Source organism: Syngnathus acus, chromosome 12, assembly GCF_901709675.1.
Source record: "Syngnathus acus chromosome 12, fSynAcu1.2, whole genome shotgun sequence".
Taxonomy (NCBI): Eukaryota; Metazoa; Chordata; class Actinopteri; order Syngnathiformes; family Syngnathidae; genus Syngnathus; species Syngnathus acus.
Window position 1 is genome coordinate 7944907 of NC_051097.1, and position 27056 is coordinate 7971962.

Consider the following 27056-nt stretch of genomic DNA (forward strand, 5'->3'; position numbering starts at 1 on the left):
ACTCCCTCATAACTGACAGTCACTTACTGTGACTCTTCTCACACACACACACACGCACACACGCGCACACGCGCACACGCGCACACACACACACACACACACACACACACACACACACACACACACACACACACACACACACACACACACACACACACACACACACACACACACACACACACACACACACACACACACACACACACACACACACACACACAAAGCGAATCGTTTTGATGTTTGGGAAGCGGCGCGGATGGATGCAAAGTGCCAAGTGTTCTCCCATAAGTCGGCGGTAATGAATAAATGAACGGGACGTGGTGTCTGTGAGCTGTTTTTTCGCACGTCGTCTAGAAACTCCTCTCGGTCTCATTTGCATTTGCACAGAATCACAGCTGGTATCCTGGATTCCATAACGCCGACATTTAATGAATAAAATATAATTAAATGGCAAAAAATCAGTAGGAGAAGATTTCACCCCAAGTAATCATACTGATGAACACAGATTTTAAGTATGCATTGATTTTACAAAAATCTTGGATTACTCCTTTAACCCTCCTTGTTGTGTAATACATAGTTAGCTAGCTAGCTCAAAATTGATGCTTATATTTGTTGCTGCCTCTTGACTAGGACTCACTTTGATTAAATTAATTTAAATTTGAAATTAAATTTAAGAAAAAAATACACACCAAAAAAATGGATGAATTCCTTAGATGTGCTTTAATACAGATATAAAGCAACTAGGTAGCATTAAAATTATGCGCGCCGCAGTTTATGGCTCCTCTGAACGGCCCGACTCTTTTCGGCCTAATTTGCTGAGCGTGCTTCCTTTAACCGATGAGATTATAAAAATGTGTATGATAGTCTGGGTTTTATGTCTCGCTTTTATGATGTCGCCTCTCCTCCAAAACACACCGCCGTGTTTCCTCTGTCTGTGTAAAAGTGTTTGCTTGCGGGTGAACTTTTATTGACAGTTTACTATTAAGTATGACATCATATTGTTAGTGCAAAAGAACATATGGCATAACTCCATTTATAGCTTTGAAGAGCATACCTACAACCTAAGTTTAGACGGCGGCAATTCCGAAAAGAAATGTCAAGAAGGATAATAAAAGATATTAAGAGGATTCTAAAAGAAAAACACATCAACCTTTTCAACTCGGCTGCTAGCCTTTTGCGTAATGTCAACACATTTGATTCTGATCCAGAGAACTCTTTGAGGAAAGAGGAAAACAACAGCAGCAGTAGAAGCAAGTTTGTTAAAAAAAGAAAATTCCGGGCGCCGTAACCTCCTATGAGGTCAAGAGACTCTCAGTACAGCATCCAACGGGCATAATTCCATTTATCACGTTTGCATTTATGAGCGCAGCATGCAAATGGATGTTTATTAAAAATGATAATAAAATAAAAGGTCTCATTTCTGTGCTGTTGACCCTCATGTTAAGCCACAGACACTTGAGCACCTCATTAGAAGTGAATGAGACTCGAGGTGGGAGGCAAGGCGGCTATTGAGAGGCTTAGTGGGACTCCACAGGGCTCCCTAACTGCCACTGGAGCGGGTGGGGGAGGGGGGGAGCGGCGGCCGCAGATTGACAGTTAAGCTCTCGCTCTCTCGCGCTCTCCTTCACCTACACGCCTCCGCCCCTCCCCAAATGGAGGAGCGGGAGGGAGCTGGAGAGCCCTCCTGGCTTTTTCCCAGGGAGGACCAAGATGCACTCGATTCAAGCGTGGGGACGAATCGGCTGAGCCACTGGCGGCGTTTATGAACTAATGGATCTGGTCTCAGATCAGATTCATTGCTGACAGTTTTCAACTCGCACAAACATGTTACAGTATTTTGACGGCATTAATTCAAATGAGTCAACCAACTGGAGTGCCAACCGGCTGCGGCGGGAGCATCGATTGTGCGGCTACGGCAACAAAATCAGCTCTTCTAAGCTGATTAAAAAAAAAAGCGGGAAAAGGCCAGTGGAGAAAATCAATTTTGGCTGTAGTAGTCACTTGACGCGGGCTGAAAGGCCACACAAACTGCTGATTTTCAAACACCGGGAGGGAAGCGCGTCACATCCCGCACGCACGGCTCGACTCACGGTCGCTCACTCCTGAAAACGAATCATTCACAACCGTCACCGACGCTTTGTATCATTCAAGCGGAAAACGAATCAGCTGTTTGGAAGCTCGGTGGTATAAAAGATCCACAAATAGCGGCGGAAGGAATTTGCTCATAGTAAACATGAGTCACCCGCGTTCGAGGCTCCTCGTGTTTTTCCGATAGCTTTGGGCATCGGTTAATGGGTGAAAACAAACTGATTCATGGACTGACATGACAACTGGAGGCAGTGTCGTTATCCGACACGATGTTCATTTTCTGTCTGCTGACTTTAAAGTGGGAGATTGCTCTCGTGACAATTTACAAGATTGAGCAAATCGTTTTATACGCTACAATGTGTGCTATACAGTTACACACAAAAAAAAACTTAACAGCTGACGGAGGTGTGCGATTTCCTGACTGTTATTGTGGTTTCAAATTGAAGAAGAAAAAAAAAGAAAGTTGAGCTTTTGTTCACATTTTGGCAGCCTTGGCGCACTTTTCCCCGCCTCCCCGTCAACTCCGGAGTCGCCCTTCTTCTCTGATACCTTGGAAATTTCCTTCACTCTAATATGTTCAAAAACTCTTTCCTCTATCTGTTGTTTACTTCTTTAATATTCTCTCTGTCGCTTTTTCAGTCTCTCTTTGCCCGTTCTTCTCAAGGCACAAACACACACAAAGCTCTCATTCTTTCTGGCAGTGTGTGTGTGTTTTTTTTTTTAAAGGAAGGAGAAGAAAATGTATGCTCCCCCCCTCCCCTCTCTACCGCCCTCACCCTTCTGTGTGCAGCTGGGAAACTTCACCCTTACATCTCGACTGAAACACACACACACAGTGGAGGGTCAGGAGGTCACAGGCCACGCCCTGGCAGCCCAAAGGGGGTGGATACAAAAGGAGGGAAGGAAATCAGAGATCCTCAGTCCTTGCCGACAAATTTACAGAAAAGTCAACAAGACTGAGGTCATTTTTTCCTCTTTTTTTTTTTTTACCCCCCCCCTCCCCTCCTCACCACCGGGGGAGCCAAGTTAGAGGAGGAGAAAAAAAACAGTTTCCTTGTTACGCCATGACTGAACATTTGTTTGCTGTTTGGAGATGAACAGACTAGCCACACATTCGGTGTGAATTTTCCCCCAAATAAGCCGAGGATATGGCGCACCGTCTATTTGATGGGCCTCAAGACAAATCCCAGATGTCGCCTCCCACTTCCTTAACAAGGCGTTTCTTCTGTTTGCAAGCGCAATCCTCCTCCTCCCCTCCGTCTCATGGATATCTTCCCCTCCCTCGTCTGACTGCCCGTCCACCCCTCTTTTTCGCCCATGTTTTCCTTTTTTTTTTTGTTGGGGGGGCGGGGGGGGGGGGGGTTCCATATGTGACTCACTTTTTCACTAGCATCTCCATTCTCACTCCCTTTCGGCGGTCTTACGAGGGTCTTATCACCTCCATAGGTCTTCCTTTTGAGGAAGCCTTGTCCCTATTGAGGCAAGTGGCGACCTAGTTACTGACTTCATTACAAACAAACCAAAAAATAACAGGAAATTATTCACTCCGTCTGGTTTAAGTTGCGCTCGGGTGAGAGATGCTCCTAAGACAAATCCCGAAGGAGCAAAGAGGAGCGGGCGTTGATTGGCACTTGTACAGCAAATCCCACCCCCGCCTTTTATTTGCCAAGCACGCTAACATCACAGAGAGAAGCGGCAAAAAACAAGCGAGGAGAGCAAAATAAAGCACAACAAAGGCTGAGAAGAGGAGGGAGAGGATGGAGAGCGAGAGAGGAGAGGAGAGGCAGGCGTCACAAGAGAGAAGGCATGCCAAGGAAAACTTGTTGACACAGAAAAGCAGCTCAGGAGTTGTTATGGATCTAGGATAGATTTTCTTTTCCCTTCGCCTTTTAATCAAAATAACATATCACTCTACCATTCCTATTTTCTATTAGTAGTCACAACCAATTTTTAACACCATACAGGGAACTAGGACGGAAGGATTTTGAAAATGGATCTAGTTGCAATTTTGTGTTGATGAGTCGCTGTTACTCTTAATATCAATGCTAATTATCTTTAGCCCGTCTATGACGTTTTGCATTATATGTTAGCATTAAGCTAAGGGACACAATGTTTAAATATTCAACGTGTAATTCTCTTGAGATTATTACGTCAGTTTTACAGCAAAGTAAAAATCAACAGTTTGAAGGTAGAAACTACTAGAGAGTTTCCTAGTTTACCTGAATAGGACAGCTGTCGGCCAACCGCTTTTTGTAGCAAATCCGACTAAATTCACTCGAAAAAGCTCTTTTATTACATTTTTATCCGTAAATACCTTTTTCACCTTACACAAGGCCAACAGACACGTGGACTCTCAGGAGAATGTTTCTCTGCAATGAATAATAATAGCTATTTCTCTTTTAAAATAACCCAATGAAAAGCTCATTTTCACCCACTCTCATTTTTATCCTGCTTCTTTATTTTTTAAATGACCTGTGGGTCCCTTTGCCCTTAATCCCCAACGCCTTCCGACAAATTCATATTGGCCAATTTACTGCCAGTCGTAACCTTAAATGCTTTGCAACGAAACCTATGCAGGAAGAAAATCGGATTGGTTAAAGAAACAGTTGCTAATGCCGTCAGTACTACTAATTGTCAATGAACGGGCAAATTATATTCACACGGAGGCACAATCTGACTGGATGGTAAAAAAAAAAGTAGCTACCAAGAACAAAAATTCAGGCTAAATATGAATTTCTAAAAAAATTAATTTAAGTACAGCAGTACAACAAAGTGCTTCTCATCCTTTTTTTTTTTCTTACAAATGAGTCGGCCAGCGACGCACGCTGGGAAGCATCTGCTAATTTGCGCACAGCGACAATGTGAAATTAAGATTCCCCAACAACCCTTAAAGTGTATTGGGCAGCCCTCTCAGCAGTGCATAAAGATTGGCCGCGTTAACATTCGTCCGGGCCGCCGTTAAGTGAGAAGGTTAAAACGCGTGCAAGCTTTTTGTCCCTTAACAACTACTGCTGCGCTGCACTTCAAGCAAAACACTTCATGCATCACTGATCCGACGATGTGATACTGCTATTAGGTGGACAGGTGCCATTGTGTGTGTGTGTGTGTGTATTTTGTGTGTGCGCGCATGTGTATTGGGGGGAACACGGCTATAAACGCCGCATCTGTTCAGCAAATCTGCCCTACAACAGCAAATTAAGGAACACTTTAGCCGAATGTGTTTATTTGGTGTCTTGCTGGGAGTTAAATTAACGGGTTTACGTCTTCGCACTACACAGCCACTTTGCGGACAAAAATATCCGGACACTTGGCCCTAACACCTACGGGAGGCATTGCCAGTTTTTACAACTACAACAACTTCCGCTCGTCTATAAGGAGGATAATCTATTTGGATCATTTTAATTGATTGTCTCAATACTTTTGCCTGTGTTAGGCATCTTAGATTAGCATTAACTCCTGTTTGTTTGTTTGTGTTTAGGCATGTGTGTGACTACCAAAGCCTAAATCATGTCCAAGTCACTCTGCCCTCTTTTGTTAATTCCATTATACATAATTATTTTCTCATAAGTGCCGCCGCTCTGATCCACTTGTCGCTCGCATATTTTCATTTCACCAGAATTGATAATGGATGCACGAGACGGATTTGTTTTTTTAATTCGTCTCTCACTTTGTTTCACTTTCACTCCCACGGGAAGTCGGTGACTGCTCAAACATTCGTAATGATGCTAAAATGTTTTCAAAAGGAGACGGATGGTGATGAAAGTGAAGCCAATTGTAGGTTATGAGAGTCTAAAATTACACATTTGAGATGTACTATTTAGTCATGTCGACACTGTGGTGTCTCAAAGGGTGGTTTGAATTAAATATGCATTTAATTGAGTGTAGTTACCAACATATACCCCCCGGGGTGCTGTCATGTATTGGTAACACTGACCTGCTAAACAAGTACGAGCTCTCACTCTGAGTTACTCTTACTATGAGTTCAACAAAATTCACCCGTTTTTATTCATCTCAGGGGGGCGGCCATTTTGCCACTTGCTGTCGACTGGAAATGACATCACAGTTGCCATGTTTCATGAACAACCATTCACAGCTCAGCTTCAGAAAACTGATGAGCCATGATTGGTTGCGACGTTTTTACAAATTTGGGGCTGAGGGACGAACAAAGAGCTTGAAATGTTTGGAAAATGTCTCCTGTCATCCAGTAGATTTTATATGAATAAAACATTTTCTTGGCTGTGTTAAGTCTTCCTACTGCACTCACCTTGACCACATGCTGTCATGGCAGCACATGGGAACACCGCCTGCGGCGTGATCAAAGTCATCAGCCTCTACTTAACGCTCACCAGAAAATACATTGCATTCATTATCAGCTCCACTTTCGCACTCATATGCTCCTTTTTGCATTCTGACAAAAGAAACTGAACCCCACGGCATAGATTGAATACAGAGGGCCTAGTAAGGAACCCTGAGGAACACCAGTGGAATTGTATACAAATATGACTATACATAAATAAAATAATGTTTGTTAACCGTTAGCTGATTAGCTGCTAATGGACAATGCATATGAGTTCTCATGTCTAATAAATTACTTTTGCTTTGCATAAAGGTCTCTTCGGAGCACAGCTGGGATATTACGATTTGGCACTTATTTAAATAGCCAGATAATAGATAATATCTCTCTCCTGTTTTGATGAAATATTCATCCTGATGATGAATCATCTCATTATCTGCAAACACAGATTGTGCTTGTGCATGAGTATTAACACTGCGATGACGTTGCACAATACAAAAATCTGCTGTGTTATGTATGATCCTTCAGCTGGATGAAAATGTTTGCCTTTTTTGTTATTCAAACAAGACCAGGCTAGCATTGGCTCAACATTGTAAAATGAATGACAACAAATCGCTACACTTGAAAAATGCTCCTTTCTTGTGTCTTTTTTCAGATTAGAATGAACATCATTCAAAATTGTTCTCGTGTGTTGTTGTTTTTTCCCCCTTGTGGTTATTTAAAGACGCCACTTAGTGTGAAAACAGGCTCCTTAAAGACTTGCCATTGAAGCAAAGACAATATCAGAGAGGTGGCGCGAGCCAGAGGGTGCGACACTCCATCCTGGCTGCGCACACTCCTGGCACTATCTCAAAGGCATCATTTATTTAGACTTAAGCACCAGTCAAGAGATTTATCACCTTCAAACAATAGCGACGTACTCAACATTTAACCGCGCGGCTACTCAGCACTTCTTCACACCAACACGTTCCGTCAGCGGGTTCACGGACGGACATTGTAATTACAGGATCCTCTTTTCTTTTTATATCGATTTGACAGTCACGATCACTGAAAAGGAGAGACAGTCAGACCAGAGGTTCTCAAACCTTTTGGGGTCCAGGGACCCCGTACATGGAATGCATCAATGTAACCGAGATGCCTCTGGTGAAGCCTAATTCGCGTCTGAGCACCACGCTGCGTTTATGTCTCCATCCTGCACACTTCCAACAGGCTATTAAATGACTGAGGACTGACTGCGTGTTGGCGGTCGTATGTCTGGAGCGACAATATCAACGTACAAAGGACCTCTCTGTATTACACATGCGGGAACAAAGAGCTTTAGCCGACATCTGTCAAGCATCCGCATGTTGCGCCTTCAAAGCTCTTTCATGGCCAATTCGCACTATCGCGACAACCCCTGCATCCACCCCCCCCCCCTCCATCTTCTCCTCTAATGAAAGCAGAGGCAGAATAATATAATCCCGCCTCCCCCGCGTGCCGTCTTCCCGCGGCTTAGTCGATATGTTGGATTTCGACACACGTGCGCGGGCAGATAATGCAAATGTTTCTATAAATAGGGCCAATAGTGCTGACAGTAGCAGTCTCCCAAGTGCGATAGCTCACTGTGATTCGTTCTCGCACGCGCGGCGCTTCGGCGTGGCAATAGTACCCGAGCAGCATATAAACACTTGAGCTGCAAAGCAAACACATTAAAGATATGTGCTATAGGAGGTACAAGTAAAGGACTTTTACGCACTAAGCGCAAACACGTCTTAAACAAACAACACAAAGCCCGCCGAGGAATTGACAGCTCGCGCCACGAGAGGCCTTTTGTGTGTTAGACAACGACAGCGTGTGTGCGGAATCACTGAACTGCAGTCAAAGAAGAACCTACTTCATGTTATGACACAAATGGCCATGACGGCTCATTTCAAATCAAGTACAAGACAAGCGGTATCTTGACATTGTTGCGTGACCAAGCGCATGTCAATTGTTACTCTGCCCCCACCAAAAAAAATAAAAATGGCCAATTTTGTACTCAAACTCGCTTCACAATAAGCATTACCAAATTGTTAACATTCCTTCAAAAAAGGCCTCTAAACTATTCATGTTGCTGCTGTCAGTTGAGATTAACCATCAAGCTAGCGAGGACAACACAGCGCGTATTAAAATGTTAGAAACGTTAAAATGTCCACTAGCATAACGTTAATGCTAATACACAATTCATAAAATCCACGATTACTGTATTGTGTGCTATTTTCACCCCAATACAAAAAACTAATTTTATTGTCGTTTGCGGGAAGTAGGCTGGAACGGATTAATGGCATTCCCATTTATTTCAATGGGCAAAGATGATCTGACTCGTATTACCCGGCATCGCTTTGAACTCTGACTCCATAACTGTATTAGCATGAATGATCCGATTTAAATACACCTCTTTAAAACCAAGTCTAACAAGACTTTAGCACATTACAGTAGAGAGAAAAAGAGGAGCAACTGGTGTTGCCTCCTCCTCCCGCTCACCTTCCAGCTCATGATGAATGACATCTGACAGGTTGGGCTCATCGCCCCACCAGAAGATCCACAGCTCCTTGGCATCGGGCTTGATCTTGCGGCGCCACACGCACAACAGGTTGGCCTGCACGCAGCGCATGAAGCTGCGCAGGACCGGGTCGTCCTGGGCCGGCGCCGATATCACCGGACCGTACTCGCCGCCGCCACGGAAGTTGTAGCAGCGCCATTTGATCCCCGTCAAATCCGCCTGATGGGGGGGAGAGAGAAATGATGATTAATCCATCAATTGTTTCTTCTTGTCAGTCATTCGCAACGGTGGGCATTTATCTTTTTCAAGTTGTATTAAAGCTACTGTACTCCTTTCCGAGCATGTGCTTAGAATTGATTTTTCTTCCTCTCTGTGAAATTGGTTTGTTTTCACTGCCATTGGTTAGTTACCCGGTTAGTTAGGTTTTTATTTTTTCCAGAAAGCAGCAGGAGGTCTACTGATGTAAGCAATTTACTAAAATTGTTCACTTGCCGGAGGTCTTTTATCTTTGAGTGCCAATCTGGTATGTATTTATTTTCCTACACGCAGGATGATATAAAGCAAGCACTAAGCATGAATCAATAACGTGAGTGCGGCGAGGCTTTTACACTGCAATAGCCCTGTTGTGTTTCACATGAAAGAAAAAAAAAAAACATCTAATGCGATCAATAACTCCTCGGAGGACGTCCAATTACGCTTGCCGACTTCCTGTTGAAATTCACATGTTTATCCGAGCACGAGCGACAATGCACTTGCAGCGTCTTGCACGTGCACAGCTGCATGCTGAGCGCAACCATAATTGCAAACAAGTTCCTCCTATAATGACAGTGCGTGTAATGGGAGGTATAAACATTGGCGCTGCGATAAGCCCTGCCTTAAAATTAGCCACGACAAGGTCAAGGATGCTGCGTCTACCAAAGACATTGCAAAATAAAAAAAGGGTGAGTGAGAGAGAGAGACATCTGCTTCCACTGCTGCCTCGTCACTCCCAGTCAGTGTCAAAAGTCCTTCCACTGTTTGACACTGCTGTCTACTGCTACTGGATCAGGGAGGGGAGGGGGGGGTGGCGAGAGATGGGTGGTCATGCAACCTGTCAGCGTTGAGCACAGAAGGCAAAATGTGCAAACTTCTTTTCCGTGCGGGGTGTCGCCGAATCCCGACAAGCGCTCGTGGAGGATTACTTATAGAGCGCTTGACATGTCACACACAACAGATGCCATGATGATGGCATGCACGCCATCCTGGATGCGCTCATGTAAACAGACAAAGACGTGCACTCGCTTGTTTATCTATCGACCTGTCGCACCTACAGCGTTTTTATTGAAGCGTTTTTTTTTTGTGCGAGCAGTAAATATGCTCGTTTTTGTGATTAGCCCAAAATGTAGTGGTGGCTGTTGACTCAGGTTTCTCGAGCTGCGACAGGCTTTCAAATAGCATCAGTGATATGCAATAGAGATTTGAAAAACAAGTGGTGCAGCAACAAATGTAAACAGATAATATCTAACAATACTAAATATTATTTATACTCTACAACTAAATGGCTAATATCAATGCAGTTACTGAGTCACTTATAGTAGTTGTGGAAGTCTTCTTCCTTTTCTGTTTTAGATTTCCCCTTATTGACAAATGAGCCACATAGAGATTTAATCATTCATAAATGATCAAATATTTTTGCATGTTGCATGAAAGCAACAGGTTGAAGCGAGACTCATTATTCCTACTTCCATTTATTTCCCAAGGGAAAAATTGCCTTCAAATCAAAACAAATCCTGGGCCCCAGATTACAATGAGAGATGTTCCTAATGTTTGGTCCCTTTGGATTCCTGATCACTTTCATGCTCATGTACTCGAGACTCTTTTTGTGCAAATTATTCATTGCAAGCAGAGGTATAATAACATACACGATAGAATAGAAACACCTTTGCTATTCTATTATTCAGCGCCTAAGATGTCTCATCACGCTAGACTGATACTATCAGCCTGTTATCGTAACGCATTTACTAAATTCACACTTTAAACACTAGAGTGAAAGGGGAGCGGGAAAAGCCCCGTCGACCCTGCAAATTAAATTATCCGCCGTTCAATCGCTTGCGTTTAGTGACAAATCAGTGCTGTAATCTGCCGCGCAAACAAAAACAACCTTTAATGGTACGAATGTTAATCGCCGGGAGGTGGATACAGCAAAGTGTATAAAGCACAGTGGCGGTAACAGCTTTAGTAGTGTCTGTGCATGCATGTTTGTTGTATTGACTATTGAATTAAAGGGCAAAAAAAATAAAAAAATTAAAAAAAGGTTCTGGATTCAAATCTTGCACCAGAATTGCACTTCAAAAGTTTCAAATTTCTCATATTGTAATTTTTTTTTTTATTAAAAACTTTCTGTCAAGATGACAAAAATGGTAACTGGAAATCCCAAGTAAGTCACCCAAACAAAATGTAAAATGAAGTAGAAAAAAAAAACATTTTTGGTCGTCACCTCAACGGCAACATAAAGCAAATAGGTCAAAGAGGAGAAAAAAAACAAAAGTGTATTTTTGTCTCTGTCAATAAAACGTTCACTCTTCTGAGCCCGCCTGTTGTTCACTAGGTCGTCCGGTCCAATTTAAGAGTCAGCGCCGGACCCGAAAACAAGAGCTTTCCCTTCCGCCACTAAAACGGTGACCTTCCTCTCACCTCTATTATCTTTCAGCATCTCTGCTCTCCTTCTCATCTCTCAGCACTGCCTCACCGTCACCCAAAGCCTTTTGGGAGTGTCTCAACAACCCCCCAACACCCCCATCAGTCATCTTACGATTTAAAAGTGAGCAGAAAAGCTAATAAAAGCATTTCTCACATAATACTAACCTCATACAACCTTTTTGTTTCTATCTCATGACTACTCAAGAGTTAGTGTTTCCCTTGCCGACTGTAAAACTAAACACCCAATAAAACAAAAAAACAATCACTTTGAAATATTCAACCATTTACGAAACCGGAGCGTAAACAAGTGTGTTAAATGCGCCGTCCTGATGAAAACAAGGTGACCTGGATGGAGCTCAGGCTTGGAATTACCGCATGTATGTGTACTCAAGCAGAAGGTCAAGCTCGGGACATGTCCTCATAATCTTCATCATCCATTACAGCGAGGCTCATTTCCTTACAGCGCAGAGTTTTATCATAGTGTCGTCCCGAAGGGAGGCGTGTGCTTGTGAACTCAAAACGGAGCTCTAAAATAGATAGGGAGTATTCACTGCCTTCGATTTATCATCTTAGCATTACTCACAAAAAAAATATTGACGAGTGACTTCTGATAAAAAATTGACAAAAGCCGACATGCATGTCGAAGCTCTAAGTATGAACTCAGCCGCCTTTCAGCCGGAGGCTCAGCCACCGCAAGTAGGCGTGTCAATAAAAAAATCAATAGGACTAGATATCGTTGATATATAAAAATCATAATGTTATCGATCTGGCTTTAGGCGAGGTTTCCCTGATAACTGGCTTGACACTTGGCAAACAATGAACCGGCGTGACATATGACCACAAGCACCTTGGCTCGGATATCAATAAAAGATCAATATGCTTCTTGCTGTGACAAATTGGGGATTGATAGAAAGGTGACAAGAACCCATTTAACTTCAGTCAGTTTTTAGGTCAGATATCCTTTAATATCTGCAGATTTCTTGCCTAACCATTTAACTGTCTGATTTTCAACATTTTAACCAAATTTTAGAATTTGATGGTTGCCTCTGAGATTATAAGGCGGTCCCGTGCGGGTAAAAAAAAAATATCTTCCCTGAGCAGCCCGGCATTTTTACAATCTTTTGGACATCAATAATTGTAAAATACTCGAAAAATAAAACAGCTAGTATGGGGAGCCCGGGAGCAAGTGAAAACAGTTCATTTTATTGTTGTTGCGTTAAATGTCTTAATTACCTTATGAAACGTATTCTCCGCCACTTCAAACCGTTTGTGTTTAAAAAGAAGCCGAGAAAAAAGAATATTAGTCTTAACGGGCACGCTTGTAGCTTTTAGCGGTCTTGTATAATTATGGCTAATGCGTAAAGTGGGCAGTTCCATCAAAGCTGACACGGACTTTGCAAATACGCCATCCAAGAGCAATGACCCTTTTTTTTTTTTGTTGCTCTCTCGCTCCTCACACGAGGCTTTGGAGAGCCTTGCGAGCTGATGGGCTGACAAAGGAGGCCCTTTGGGCAATTGAGAGACGGCTTGTATCAGCACTTTTACCTCGTCGGGCACAAGTGAGACACTTGTTCTGGCCGAGTGGCATCGCTTTCTCATCAACTTCCAATCGGCTGGGACGCTTGACGAGCTGCCAATATTGGGGCTTCGCTCACGTGGCGCGCGCGACACGCCGCTTTTGTCATAAGTTATCTTCGTCAGTCAGCGAGCGGGGAGGACAGGTTGAAGTCGTGTTGAATAAGTCACGGCGGTTAAGTACGGCGGTGCCTCGCAGTCAGGATTGCAAACAATCAAACAAGTCATTCACACACTTTAAAACTGTGGCTTAAAAAAATAGACCCATGTTGGGTTATTTACAATCCATCATAGAATATAATTTATTTCGTAGCTTGAGTTCATCAGTATGGGTCGTTTTTGGATCAAAATCTTGACCCAGCCATCTTAGGCTTTCTGAGTTAACTATTTCACCCAATCTGGTTTACTTTTGACACAGCAGTTAGTTAAGAGCGCAGAGACAAAAACAAACGAGCAATTGAAAGAAAGAAAAAAAAAAAGCAGGCGACGACGCCCACTTTCATCAATTAGCCCTGCGAAATCAAATTAACCCACCCCTCGGGCGTCTTACCACGCGAATGAAGAGCAACGTGTTTTACTGCACTAGTGAAGGAGCGCATGTAGCGACCCAAATGTGGCAAACAGGTGCGGAGGGAGTTGGGGGGGCTTTCGGAAAGCGGCCCGCGGGGCTGCAGGCACTAAACAGATGCTTTTCCTTCGCTTTGTGCCGCCACCTCCGCCCGTGCCCACAACACAAGGCAGCGTCATTTGATCTGCGTTGTGCTGTAGCACGCGGCCCCGGGAGGTGAGCAAGCCAAGTGACCTAATTAGAGCAGCCAGGGTCCCCAGGGCTGAGTGACAGATAGAGCTGCCAATCACGCGGCAGCCAGCCTCCGCCGCCGCCGCTCCTCACCTGACACAAAGAGGCGGGCAACGGGAGGGCGCAAGACATCATCCGGGCCGCTCGGACGCAAATAACGACACACAAAGCCCGCGTCCGACTGCTGTCAAAACGTGGCGGGACGGTCGGAAAAGGGCGAATCCTGCTTAGCCTAAATAATTAAGGCGCAAATAAATAAACCAGTCGGCCTCACTGGTGTCTCTGACTTAATTAAGTGTGACGAGGCGCGCAGACATGAAGTCAAGACAAAGACGTGCGGAAAAGCCAAGGAAGACACACAAAAACTGTTGCTAAGCAACATACAACAGCTGCAGGATTTTTCTCTAGCGCAAACAAAGGAAAAGATGAAGCAAGAACAAAATATTCTTTGTATCTATTTTCGTATTGCTTTTTGTGTCTAAAACTAGCGGCTCTGTTCTTTTCGTTTGATATTTTTCCACACGCAGATGATACGGATGTTGGAATATTAGTCCATTTTCTTGGCCAACTTTTTTTTTTTAAAGAGACTGCTTTAGGGGACAAATTAATTAGCGAGTGGGTGAGACTCATAATATTCTTGTTCTTTCGGGTTTTCATCTTTATTGGAGGTGTGACAAAAGCGGAGCGCGCATTCAACCGGTCTAGGCAACCAATTAACAGTTACTTGACTAACAACGGCGTCACACTCAAAACACTGCAACATGACACTCTTAATGACACACTTTGTTCATCCTGTACAAAAGACAGCACAGGAAATGTGGCAAAGAAAAACAATGATTAGATCCATTTAGGACTTGTTGAATTTGTACTGTAACAAATTTTGTGATCAACTTAGTACCACCAAAAAGCAAATTAAATTCATACCTTGAAACAAACTTAACAGTTCAGATTTTGCATTGTACATTGGAACACCCCGTCTGCGTAATTCCTTAATAAGCGATGGAAAACGGGAAAGAAATGATTCACCACTGTGCTTCGCTGATCGGCCCTGCGTGGAGGCGTCAGTGCCTACGAGTAGCAAATAGTGTTATTGTTCCCCCAATTGGCTAAATGGAGCATAAGTGCTATGAAACATCTCATTTTGCTTGCAGTCTGCTGCATTGATTTTTTTTTTTCCTCTTTTCAACAGAGCAAGCGTGGCGAGAGAGAAGAGAGGGAGAGAAAGCGGTCGTGTGTCGGGAAGTAGTCACGGCCATGCCACCGACCTGGATCTGAACCTGGATCGCACCTGGGCAGGTTCAGACTCGCGGCTGTCTCTCTAATCTGCTGTTTACTCAACAACCACAAGTCCCCTAAATTGTACGGCGTTCAGCTCAGTCTTACGTAAGGCTCGCCGTTTACACGCAAGCCAGGAGTGAAATTGACCTGTACACATTTCCATTAAAAAAAAAAACACACAAAAGAATCACGGAGCTAATTCGAGATGAGCGCGAAGGAGAATCGATGCAACGCCAACTCTGTGAATCAACAGTCAGCACACGTGTTTGTTCTCCTCAAGTAGCCTTCTGATTGGTCACAGATAATCTCTCGGCGGAACACGAGCACATGATGATCATTAGAATTTGCAGAGGCGAGCAGACAACACCGTGTTGTCTCTCTCTCTCCTTCTCTTGTTCGCCGGATCTAAAAGGAGCCCTTTTAACCTAAGTGGGCTCTGGACGGCGGCCAAGTGGGATACCGGCAGAGCCGTTTGGGTAGCAGGAAATATGTGGCCATTTACAAGCTCGCGAATACATCCCTTAAATAAAGTTCATTCTCTTTGTCGCTGCGGCTTCCGTCGTTAAAAGATCGGGCCGAAGATAAAGACGCCTCGACCGAGGCTTGAACATTTGTCACCTGCGAAATCAATGACGAAGCGCGCGGTTTGTACTTTGCTTTGTACTGAGCACTAACACAAAAAATAAAAATGCTGCTTGTTTGGTTGTTTACATCCGTTTTTACGAAATACTGACCATATGAATGAACATTTTTATAGTTTTGCTTTCCACACACACAAAATAGCAAATGGAAACAAACTGCCTCGTGTTTTCAGGCACATACTAAGAACAACAAATTACAACCTGATCTGGGGATTGAGATTATCAGCGTTTTAAATGGGATTTTCAAGGTTAAGTATAAGTGGTACTAAATGCTCAGTGTCAGATTTAAATCAAAGCTGATTGGAAATTACAGCTCCCGGTCTGAAAGAAAACGATAACAAGAAAAGATTTTTTGGAAATTTGTACACCCCACCAAAAAAACGTAATGGAAACATCATTTGCTGATAAAGACGGCGGTTAGAAAAGTGTCGACAGGAAGTTGCGCAGGAGCAACCCCACCGAGATGAAAGTGTAACACGCTTGCCAGAAGTAAAGCGGAAAATGTATTGGAAGGCAGAATAATCCGTGAAGATGCGTCTGAGCCAGATGGAGCGTCTCTGCCCGAGATAACAAGAACATCCCCCTGATGCAACATAACAGCTAAATTCGTCATAAATAAGAGCGGCGGGCGGCGGAGGCTGCGGCGGCGTGACAATGATGTGTTTAATCTAACCATCCAGGACTCTATCTGCCAGTCTTTTGCTCGTCTGCCAAGCTAACTTTCCAGGAGCCAGCTAACGGCGCTCGCTGCCAACCCGGCGTTCCCGCTCAGCCTCCTGTCGCCCGGCGCACATGCTCCAACGCTAGCGGGCGCTAAGAATAGAACACAGCTGGCACCGCGGGACTTACATATTTGACACTCGGGCCACAGAACTCCGAATGCCCCTGCCCCCGTCTAGTCCCGTTTACCAACTCGGCAAGCCAGCGGTGGTTGCATCCCTTCCCCTCTTTCTGCAAGATCAGTTCTTCACCTCTGTGATTCAAAATTTACAAGTGAGGCACTCCGCAAAAACGACCACCTAGCTTAAAATTACACATGCAAACAAACAAAAACCTGTGGACAAGCGATTAAAATATCCAAAATGCATTCCTGGATTCACATTTTCTACTGGTTCTCCATCCAAAAATGTAATTTGGCAAATAAACAGCAATAAAACTGTAACCACCATGGCCAAGGTAAGAAGCACCTAGCTGAGAACTGACATCCAGCTAAAATCTGAATAAATTTGATTCATGCAGAGTCACCAGAAAGAAATATTTAAGTACTTTAATATTTGGAAGTTGTCACTTGTCACTACCATGAGCCAGTCGTGGCCGGGGTCAAGTCCCACGGTGATGACAAAGGCTTTGGTAGAAGTGACGGGGCCAGATTAGTGGGAGGCACCACCACAGGCACTCAAGGTGAAGCCGACGCTGGCTGTCAACAGTCGGCAAAAAAACACGGCGCTCGGGCCAACGGGAAGTGACCAGATGGAGGCGCTGGAGAAGAGTCGCGGGAGGGAATCGGAAAAGCTGGACTGGTTCTGTCCTTATTTAGAGGTCGCCGAAATGGATTTGTCTGCTCCCAAACGATTGAGTTTCCAATGGCTCCTTAACGCTTACTACAATGAAGAATTAATGAATTGCAGGCAGAAAATTTGACTGTTTTGCAATATTTTGTACTATAGTATTTTTTTCTTTACAACTGAAAATGGGTAAAAAATTGATGTTTTTTTGGAGGCGGTGGGCATATATTTTAATGGAAGTATGTTTGGATGTATTGTACAGTTTTAATGCGTAAAAAGAAATTAAATCTGCAAAAATTGGCCATTTTTTGGCTCCTGGAAAAGCAAAAACAAAGACAAAAGTTTCATTTTTAAATACAAAATTTAAATATTTTTTATATAATGAAAAGAAATCCTCAAATGTGAATCCACCATTGCCGAACTGTGAAAATTCTCGAAATACAATATACTCTCTCTCTTGTCTGACTTGAAACTTTGCCGGTCGACACTCTCCCGTGCTTATCCGTGCGAGTCCTATTAATAAAAAGGCAAACACAAACAACCTGGTGCTAAAAAGACACCGCTGCTGATCACCTGCGTCTCCTTACAAGCCGCCGCGCCTCGTCCGCTATAAATCAAGACGCCGCGCTTAATGGCGCTCCCACAGCTGCATAGCTTAGCACTTTATTTCTGGGCCGGACCATCACATCATTATTATAAAGGCGGGATCTCTATTGGAATACAGTTTGTGCTAATGAGCGGCTCTTAGTTGATCACATTAGACCTCCACTCGAGGACACTTTAATTACCAGTGGTGCACTCCTCGCCCGTTGAGGGGGGACACAAGACGTCCTCTCATTAAAGAGTCGGCATTCTACCTGTGTTTGCACAAGCTGGCGTCCTTGGCGGGGATGTTTTCACAAACCCCCCCCCCCTCCTCTCAAGTCCATAAAACATATATACTGTGTGCATGTGCAAGTGTAGCTGGCAGATTTAGTGCGTTTCCAATGTGAGATACATACTGCATGCTTGCGTGGCCATGTGGGTGCCTTCAATCTCCGTCGTGTTTATGTGCGCGCTACACGACGAATGTTTGAAGGTTGTCTCCGGGGTACGGACGCAACGTTATGACCACCTGCACATGTAGAGAGAGCCAATATCGAAAAATGATTCACCTATCCACTTTTTTCCCCCTATCGTTTGAAAAAAATAATTGATTTTTTATGACTTGAGTGAATTTTGTTATTCTATGATCAATAATAAGGGGCCACTGTATTTTAATGCCCCGGCATGTGGGCAAGGAGAGCCACAGTCTCTGACCCCGAGTCAAACGCAAAACTACAAATTGAGAATATGCGCCAGGAACTGCCAGGACTCATTAGGCCACGCCCCTTAAAGGCACACATCCAACACAAATCCTACAGTAATTACATACGTGCCTTGGCTCAAGAAAGGGTTGGAAATTGCTTTAGATTGTGCAGGTGTACCTAATTTAGTGGCCGGCGAGTGTACAAAGAACACGCTGGAGGCTTCCTGCGTGTTGCTTTTCTTTTTTTATAGTCTCTGCCTTTGCTTAGCTTGAGTCACTGTTACAATAAGCTGCACATGTCCACAGCCAGATGACTGTTCTCGCTGCCTCTGCACCCTCCCTTCTCATTATGCTCCTTCGCTCTTTAATTTTCTCTCCCTCCGTCTGACTCGCTCGCTCGCTCAAACGGGGGCTGAGGCCAGCAGTCAGGAAATGCACATCAGTCATAATACTTTCCTAAAATGAAAACAGATTCCACTGCAGTCCCTCAGCCCTGCTCACTCTCTCTCTCTCTTTTTTTTCCTCTGTGTCAGAGCTAAAAAACATTCCCCCACCCTTCGTCTCGTCCTCCGCCCTTTCCCCTCCTCCGTCGCCAGCCAGCTCACGTCCTACACGGGGCTCGTTTGCGTCCCGTCACAGATGGAGAATCACGGGAACGCGGCATAGTTGTTTTGCGGTTATACGTGCTGCACCGATGCGTCGTCGCTGATGGACGGCTCATGACGGTCAGGCGCCTTGTGAAGTGCCATCACATCTTCCTCTTGTTTTCGCTCCCTATACTTCTTTTTTTTTCGTGATAATGATGCGAGGTGCAGTAAATCAGTGAGAGGGACAAGGTTAGCGCATGGAGGAATGCAGTAAAACAGGTTGTCAGACTGCTTAGCCAAGACCTTTTTTATGTTCCAACATAGGTCAAGTAATGCCCAGTTGGTACTAAAAAAAAAAAAAAAAAAAAAAAAAAAAAGAAGAGGTCCACTAAACTACTTTTTTATATTGGAATAGAGGTGGCGAAAGTTTCATTCTGTCTCCAAAAAAAAAACATTATTGCAGGTCAGGTGGGACCCAAATTTTTTTTTTTTTTTTTTTTAATAACTGACGATGCTAATTTTAAAAGTACTTTTGAAACATAAAAGTGGCTTTAAAAAAAAAAAAGGACGTGTTTGTCATGGTCGATGATGCTGCCTGAATCACGTTCCTCCAAGTGGGTGCTGTTCCTGTTTTTTTCTGCCTTATAAGATCCAAGATCAGTCAAGATTTCAACTGCAGTTAAACGAGTCATCAGAAACCTAAAGAATCTTTTTAAGGTACAATATCTCATTCAGCAAACAATCACCGCTTCTTTCCAAACAAAAGTTCAAACAATAGCAAAGTGATTGCAAAAGAAAAGGCAGGAAATGACCACAGCTCAATCACATGTGCAGTCAGTCAACTTCTGGTTAGTTTTTTCTGAACCGCGCGCTTCGTTTGTTAGCGTCGCATCACTTGCCGAGATTGCGCTTACACAATTGAATCTTGCAAACTCATCTATGATGACAATGCTTTGTTTTGACAGGTAGGTATTATGGTTGCACTGTGACACAAGGTGGGGCCAAATAAGGTGACTGAAATGTTACCAACGGTGCAAAACGAAGAAAATAATGAATATATTTCTATAACATTAGTATGAGACACTGCAGCGACGACTCAACAACAAGGAATATTACGTCCACCAACATCGCAACAGCGAAGCCATCAGCGAGACCTTATGGCCGCCACTTTGGTAGCCACTGGACCTCTTAACCTCTCAAAGCACAATCGGCCGATGACCCCCGCTCAGGTCCGGGCCTACGACTTTGATGGTCACCAGCCGAAAGACTTGGCTGGGGACTTGGATGTTGTCGTCTGAAGCCAAAGCAGGAGCTCCAGTCTACCGCATGCCTTTCCACTTGGCTGCACTCGGGGAGTTGGACAGTTAACATGCTGCTTTTTTTTTTTTTTTTTTTTTTTTTTTTTTAAAGGGGGTTAGAGGGGGAGGTAGGTGGTGCCAAACACGGCACTGGCCTCCTGACAAAGTCACCAAATTTCACCTCAAAGCCTATCTGCCGTGCGTGTCGCCGCCTGTCAGAAAATTCCTCTCAGCCAATCTTTGTGAGGGCAACATTAACATTTTATCAGCTTTTATCTGGAAGGTTGATGGGAGGAGGAGGAGGAGCAAAAAGCTTTCGACTGCTCCTCGCCTGGCACCGTGCTCTGATTTATGAGCTGGTAAGCCGTTTGTGTAGCTTGACACATTACAATATTGAAGATGAGCAAATCATTATGCCAGGGAGAAATATTTGAGGGGCATCCGCCGTTCGGCACTGGAGACTGAGAGGATTTATTTAAAAAGGGGATGATGCTGTGGTGGAAGAGGGGGGGGGGGTCCTTCACCCTCCACATGAGCATTATTAGGAGGTGTGTTTTACTCCATTATAAGCGTTTTTAGCCTCACATGCTAAGCTTTACTTATTGATGAGGCTCTTGGACTCTAATGAATATATCGCCCCTATCGTGCCTGTGCATTATTAATTGAATAACATGTTTATTAATAAGGTTGACAGCGGTGTATGCACTCAATCAGGTATTTCCAATTCTGTATTGTGCTTGCTGTTGTTTGTATAATGACTGGCTTACAAAAATTGGATTAGAAAGAGCCCTCCCCAGTGGCATTCTGCGACCAAAAAAAGAAATAAATAAACGTTGTTTAATGAACGCCTCCGGGACCATCAAAAGTGAGCGTCAATATCTGGCATGTGAAAGCGCTCAGGTTTTCATAATTCATTCAGACTGTCATCTTTGACATATGCCAGGAAGTGAATCATCAAATGCAGTTAAGATCTCAACTTGCTGTGATGAAGGATGGACTAATCATACACTCTTAAAACTGCAGGGTCAAACATATCTAAATTTGGATTAAACAAAAAAAAAATTGGACTGACCCACTACTTGGGTGAATTTGAGCAAACGTTCTGCAATTTTTGTAAATTGGGTTGGATGCATATAAATAAAAAAGGTTCAGTTGATCCAAGTAGTAGGGTCAGTCCAATTTTATTTATTTTTTTACATTTTTTTAGCCTGCATTTTTAAGGCTGTACAGCAGTGCTCACATTAGATCACAAAGGGGGTTAAAAATTAATTCAATGAATACACTGCTAAATTCAACAAATTGACCGATGAAATAATTATCAATTAGAACCAATTATACTTTGGACCATTTTTGGAGGGGGTCACGTTGGATTAACCCTGCAGCAAAGTCCCATTGAACCCATTTTGTGGAATACAATCCCACCCCAACGAGCAGGGTCACACCCATAACCCAGCCCAGCTGGTCTACAAAAACTACTCACTGGGTTGGTCCAACTTTAGGGACACAAAGGGTTACACAAATATTTAGGTCATTTCTGACCCAGCGGTTTTAAGGGTGCAGGATCCATAATACTGTCCAGTAAACGTCGTGTGGTTTGGGGGGGGGGCGGTACAGAAAGAAGGGGCATCCCCCCAGGACTCCATTTTTTATTCCTTTCTCTGTATTGTATATAAAACCAAATCATAATATAAGGTGTCAAATTATTCTTTGATTTAGACTATGTTCATATCCGTATTATATGTCAAAATATAATTTTGCAGGGCTGTAGCAGGATTTCTGAGGTGCTAGGGATCAAATAAATAGGAAGGGTCACCCCCGGTAAACTGTCAATCCATTTTGGGTTCTTCATAATTCGCTGTGCATTGTATATCAAAATTATTGTTTGTCAGTGAGGTACTAGGACAGCAAGGAGCTACCATGACGTTTAAAGTAATTTCAAGTTATGCCTTTTTTTTTTATTATTTATGCTCAGCACTGTATTATTTATATGGGAAAAATATATTAATTTTTTTCCACTGCTATAGCTGGATTTGTGGGGGTACCAGGGGCCATCACAAGGGGCACCTCCAGGACACCACGAGGGTTCAAACGATTATGAATTCATCTTGGAAGCTAAAGCCAATCTTTTGCAATCACGATATTTCGGGTGGAACTTTGCGTCGTAAAGCGAGCCAATCAATTGTTTGCATGTCCTACCAGGGAGAAGATGTTGGAGTGGCAGTCCTCAAGGCTTGCCCCGTTCGCCACCCAGTTCGTCGTTGTCGTCATAATGCTCCCAGCTTTGCCTCCTCAGCGTTAGGCATGTCGAAATCCTACATCAACACCCCAAGGGGCTGACACATAGAGTGGGGGTCCCGTCCCTGAAGTGGGGTCCACTCCACACAAACACACAGCGAGGAGAAGGGGAGGGGGACAATCGTAAAACCTCACAAGGGGTCCGGATAAATAAGAGAAGCAAATAATGGGGCGTATTCACAGAGAAGAAGTGCACGATGAGCCCATGGTCAAATTGAAAATAATCCACACAAGGGGATCAAAACACGATTCCAATCCAGGTCAGGCGGACACATCCACGCCATTTGGAGAAGATCAGTCTGAGACGAACATCGTAGTGATAATCGGAATAATAATCCATCGCCGCAACGCACCGACGACCGCACGCACGCCCAGAAAAAGGGGGGGAAAACTTCTGAATTCAAGGGAAAAAACACCCCACAAAACAAACACAAGTGTGATTTTTACACGCGTGTGATTCTTCACGATCCCATGCACCACTTGTGATAGTTTATGAGAATCGCGCAGGGGGCTATTTATAGCCGCCTTTCTTAGCACAGCGCACAATGTAACCCGGCCAGGAATGTTTTAATCCCTCTGTTGCTTCTCTATTCAGGAAACCGATGGAGATTCTCTTCCAGATGAAAAAAGAAACAGCAACAACAATCCCAAACGGCGCTTCCTCGCGTCCCCTCGACTCCTCCTGAGGGGACAAAAGTGGGGCACAATCCACGATCGTCCGAAAACGGAGAGAAACTATTCTTACTCCAGCGGCAGGAAAGCGACAAGCAGCCTTCTGTGTGTGTGCGTGAAAAAAAAATCCTTCCTTCCTTCCTTTCAGTTTTATATCATTACGACACGTCCTCTCGCTGCCGCACACACACGCGCGCGCGCTCACTCACGCACATGCAAAGAGCACGCCAAGAAAAAGCACCGATTTCTTGCACGTTTTATTGTGTGTGCGCGTGAGTAGAAAAATGCTCGCTCTCGCGTGGATTTGGCGTCCTCGCTATGTGATCATGTCATTGAGGTTGGTAAATAAGAGGTGCTGGTGTGGAGGGGAAGGGGTGGGGGGGCGTTCGTGGGGTCTGCGCGCGCACGCTCGTTCAACGTAACATCCAAGACAACCCCCCCAACACACGCTCGCCCGCCCCCACTTACGCGCGGCAATGTAATGGCGGTCGTCGCACAACAAGAGACTCGCCTTTCCCATTTGACCACCCCCCCCCTACCCGATCACCCCCACCCCACAATCACCCCCACCCACGACACGCACGCGCACACAAGCGACCCACGTGATCCAAGTGTGGGATTACATCTTGCACAGCTGCAAAGAGCCACTGTGTGTGTCACCTTCTCGATTATTAGTATAAATAGTAATTTGATACAATATACATATTTGGGCTGCATGTTTGCATAATGCAAGTGGTGTACAGCAGCGGACTGAATGTAGCACATTCAATAATAATAATAAGGATAATGTTCGGATAATGGATAGATGATAACAATAAATAGTAATAATTATAATACTAATCATGTTAAATGTATCAAAAATATGCACCTGATATTGTTATATTATGACTTTTACCTCGATAAATATGCAACTGTTTCCTGAAAAATAAATTTCTTTTTATCCAAAGTCTTATCTCGAATATAAAAAATATGTATATATTATATCATACATACCTTATATATTATTATATATATACGTAAATATACAAATATACATATACATACGGGTATATATACATACATATATATAGACAAATATAAACACGTGTATATATTTACACAAACATATACATACGCACATATATACATACACACACACACACATATATATGTATAAGAAGGAAACAACAGTTTCTCGACGCAAATGGAGTCTTCCCATCCAATATGTGCTCCCTATTTAATCATTTATTAGGAGCACTTATCATACCGCTTTACAGTCGGTGTGTTTGTAATGGAACGTAATGAGACCGCTCCCGTGCTTCCGACGATCAACAGTACAGTTACGTAGCTCACGTCAATGCCACCAAACTATCGGATGATTATTAAAAAGTGAAATCCCTCCCTGATGTCTTTTCTTCATGCATAATATGTCGAAATGGAAATGATCACGCTGTTCCGCCAGAGATTGTTTTTATAGCTACATGTCGAGCCTTTGAATTAGTCATCAAGTGAGTGACAAACCAGACAGGCTTTACTTGACTATAGCGGCTATTCAAATCTGATTTTAAGTGACAATCATTTAAAAGCGTCGGCAGATCAAGGCCGATTGTGGCAAATTTCCTAAGATGACACTTTGGGGGGAATTGACATTCTTTCTCAGACACTTTTGACAAGCGGTGCGATCATTCACGCACAACATGTCAGCGTTTTGATTTCTGCTTTATAATTAATCGCTTCCTCCGAGCCCCGACGCTCCATCCTTTCTGTTACCTTTATGTGTAAATCTAGCCGAGCTATTTATAGGCCATTCCTTACTTTGGCGCCACGCGACTTAGTGGGGGCAACAGACTCGCTTCTCGGGTGATATAACGAAGGCGTCCGATGATACTGGTGCGGTTCTGACATGAATCATTTAACAGTGCTTCATGCATGAGAGCGCATGTTGTTGCAACCGTGCCACAGAAGGGAGGAAAGGGGTTGGGGGCCTGAAAGTCCAGCGCTTCCTCCTGAAGCTGCTGGGGAAAGATAAGCATCAGATGGATGAGCAGGGGACTTAGCCTGGCGGTTATTGATCCCTCCGCTCCAGGAATGAGCCACAAGTCATTCGGGTAACCTTTTTTGTCCGATAGATCCTTAAAGGCTTTATGAGGAGGAAAAAAAAGAAGATAGTCGCACACACGGTTTGGTACACTTGGCGCTGATAGACGAGATTCAGATCGGTTTGAGTGAATCTGTTTCCATATGTCACGTTTCCTTTCATCAGGCCCCCGCTGACTTGATATGTATATACTATATACTACGTCTGTGTGTGAATGTGTGTGTGGAAGAAAAGATGTACAGTAGTCCGTTTAGTAAGTCACAATATTTTTTGTCATTTTCATGAAGAATATATGTGAGTATTTTTCTATTATTAATTATTATTATTACTATTATGCATGCATAGTAAACCTGACATTTATTGTAATACAGAATAATTCATTGCTTGTGTTTATAATAAAAATACACGCTAAATATTCCTAAGCAGTTCGGAAGGGTTGTCATTTGTGTATTTGATACGCCAGATGAGACGATCACATTGATGTGGCGAGCACGAGAAGTACGAGAAGCACTCCCACTTCGTGTTTCTCTTCATGTTTTTGCACACCGTTAACTGCGGGAGTGCTCATTAATGATTCAGGGCGAGCATATTTCAAGGGAATATGCTCGTGTGGACACTGAAGGGTGTTCATCAGTCATACTGTGCCCCCCCCCCCCCTCCTCACCGCACACACAAATAGCAGTTATCCAAGTGGGGTATCTTCATCAGTGATTGATGGCTCACTGGGTGCTAAGTTAACACACAGCAAAGCAAAGCAGCAAAGTCTGGCCGTGATATCAGATGAGGGCTTTGCTCCTCTTTGTGCAAGTGCGCTACTACCTCACTGGCATTTCCTGGAGCGCGGCAGAGTGTGGCTGAGGAGAATAGATGGTGTGCATTATAATGAACATGGGCTGACACCGCCTCATCCATCATGGCAGCCGGCAAAGTTATAGTAGTGGCAGAGTGAGAGAGAGACTTTAAATCACAGGAACGTCTGCAGGTCTAAACTTTGTTGTTGTTGTTGTTGTTTTATTATTCTTGAGAAGGGCCGAACTTTGTTGTTATTATTTTCTAAGGTAGACGTCTCCTTGCTTTTGGTCAGCGCGCTTACTATTTGTCATTCGTGTCAGGTTTCTGGATGCTGAAGTGAATAATCACAACTCCGCATTTGGGGCAAGGGGCTTTGCGTGCCACTACAGTCGGCAGTTACTTCACTGTGGCTACGTTGTTTTTGTTTTTTTTTCTTCAACGCTTAGTCTGAACTAAAACATCTTCATGCAATGAGTTGGAAAACTACAAGGGGTGGGCAAACTTGCGGCGCAAGGACCAAATTTGATTTTTCAAGACAGATTGTCCATTGACCTATCCATGTTTCCATCCAAATATTTTTGTTACATTATGTGTGTGTGTTTTATATACATAGAGAGAGAGAGAGAAAGCGCGAAAGGAGGAGTTGAATAACTGAATAAACTATACG

At 43.8% G+C, this 27056-nt stretch overlaps 1 protein-coding gene across 6 annotated transcripts in view; it reads right to left on the bottom strand.

Annotated features, from left to right (window-relative positions):
* Window positions 1-27056, bottom strand: part of LOC119130964 (mediator of RNA polymerase II transcription subunit 13-like) — a 56966-nt gene that overhangs the window by 25163 nt on the left and 4747 nt on the right. For 3 of the 6 annotated variants that reach the window (XM_037264972.1, XM_037264971.1, XM_037264970.1), the window contains exons 1-2: window positions 22750-22821; window positions 8885-9122 (exon numbers count right to left, since the gene is read on the bottom strand). In XM_037264972.1, the coding sequence (XP_037120867.1) occupies window positions 8885-9122; window positions 22750-22821 (310 nt within the window). Of the gene's footprint in view, window positions 1-8884; window positions 9123-22749; window positions 23839-27056 lie in introns of those variants that run through there. The other 3 variants (XM_037264974.1, XM_037264973.1, XM_037264969.1) reach the window with 2 other exon arrangements.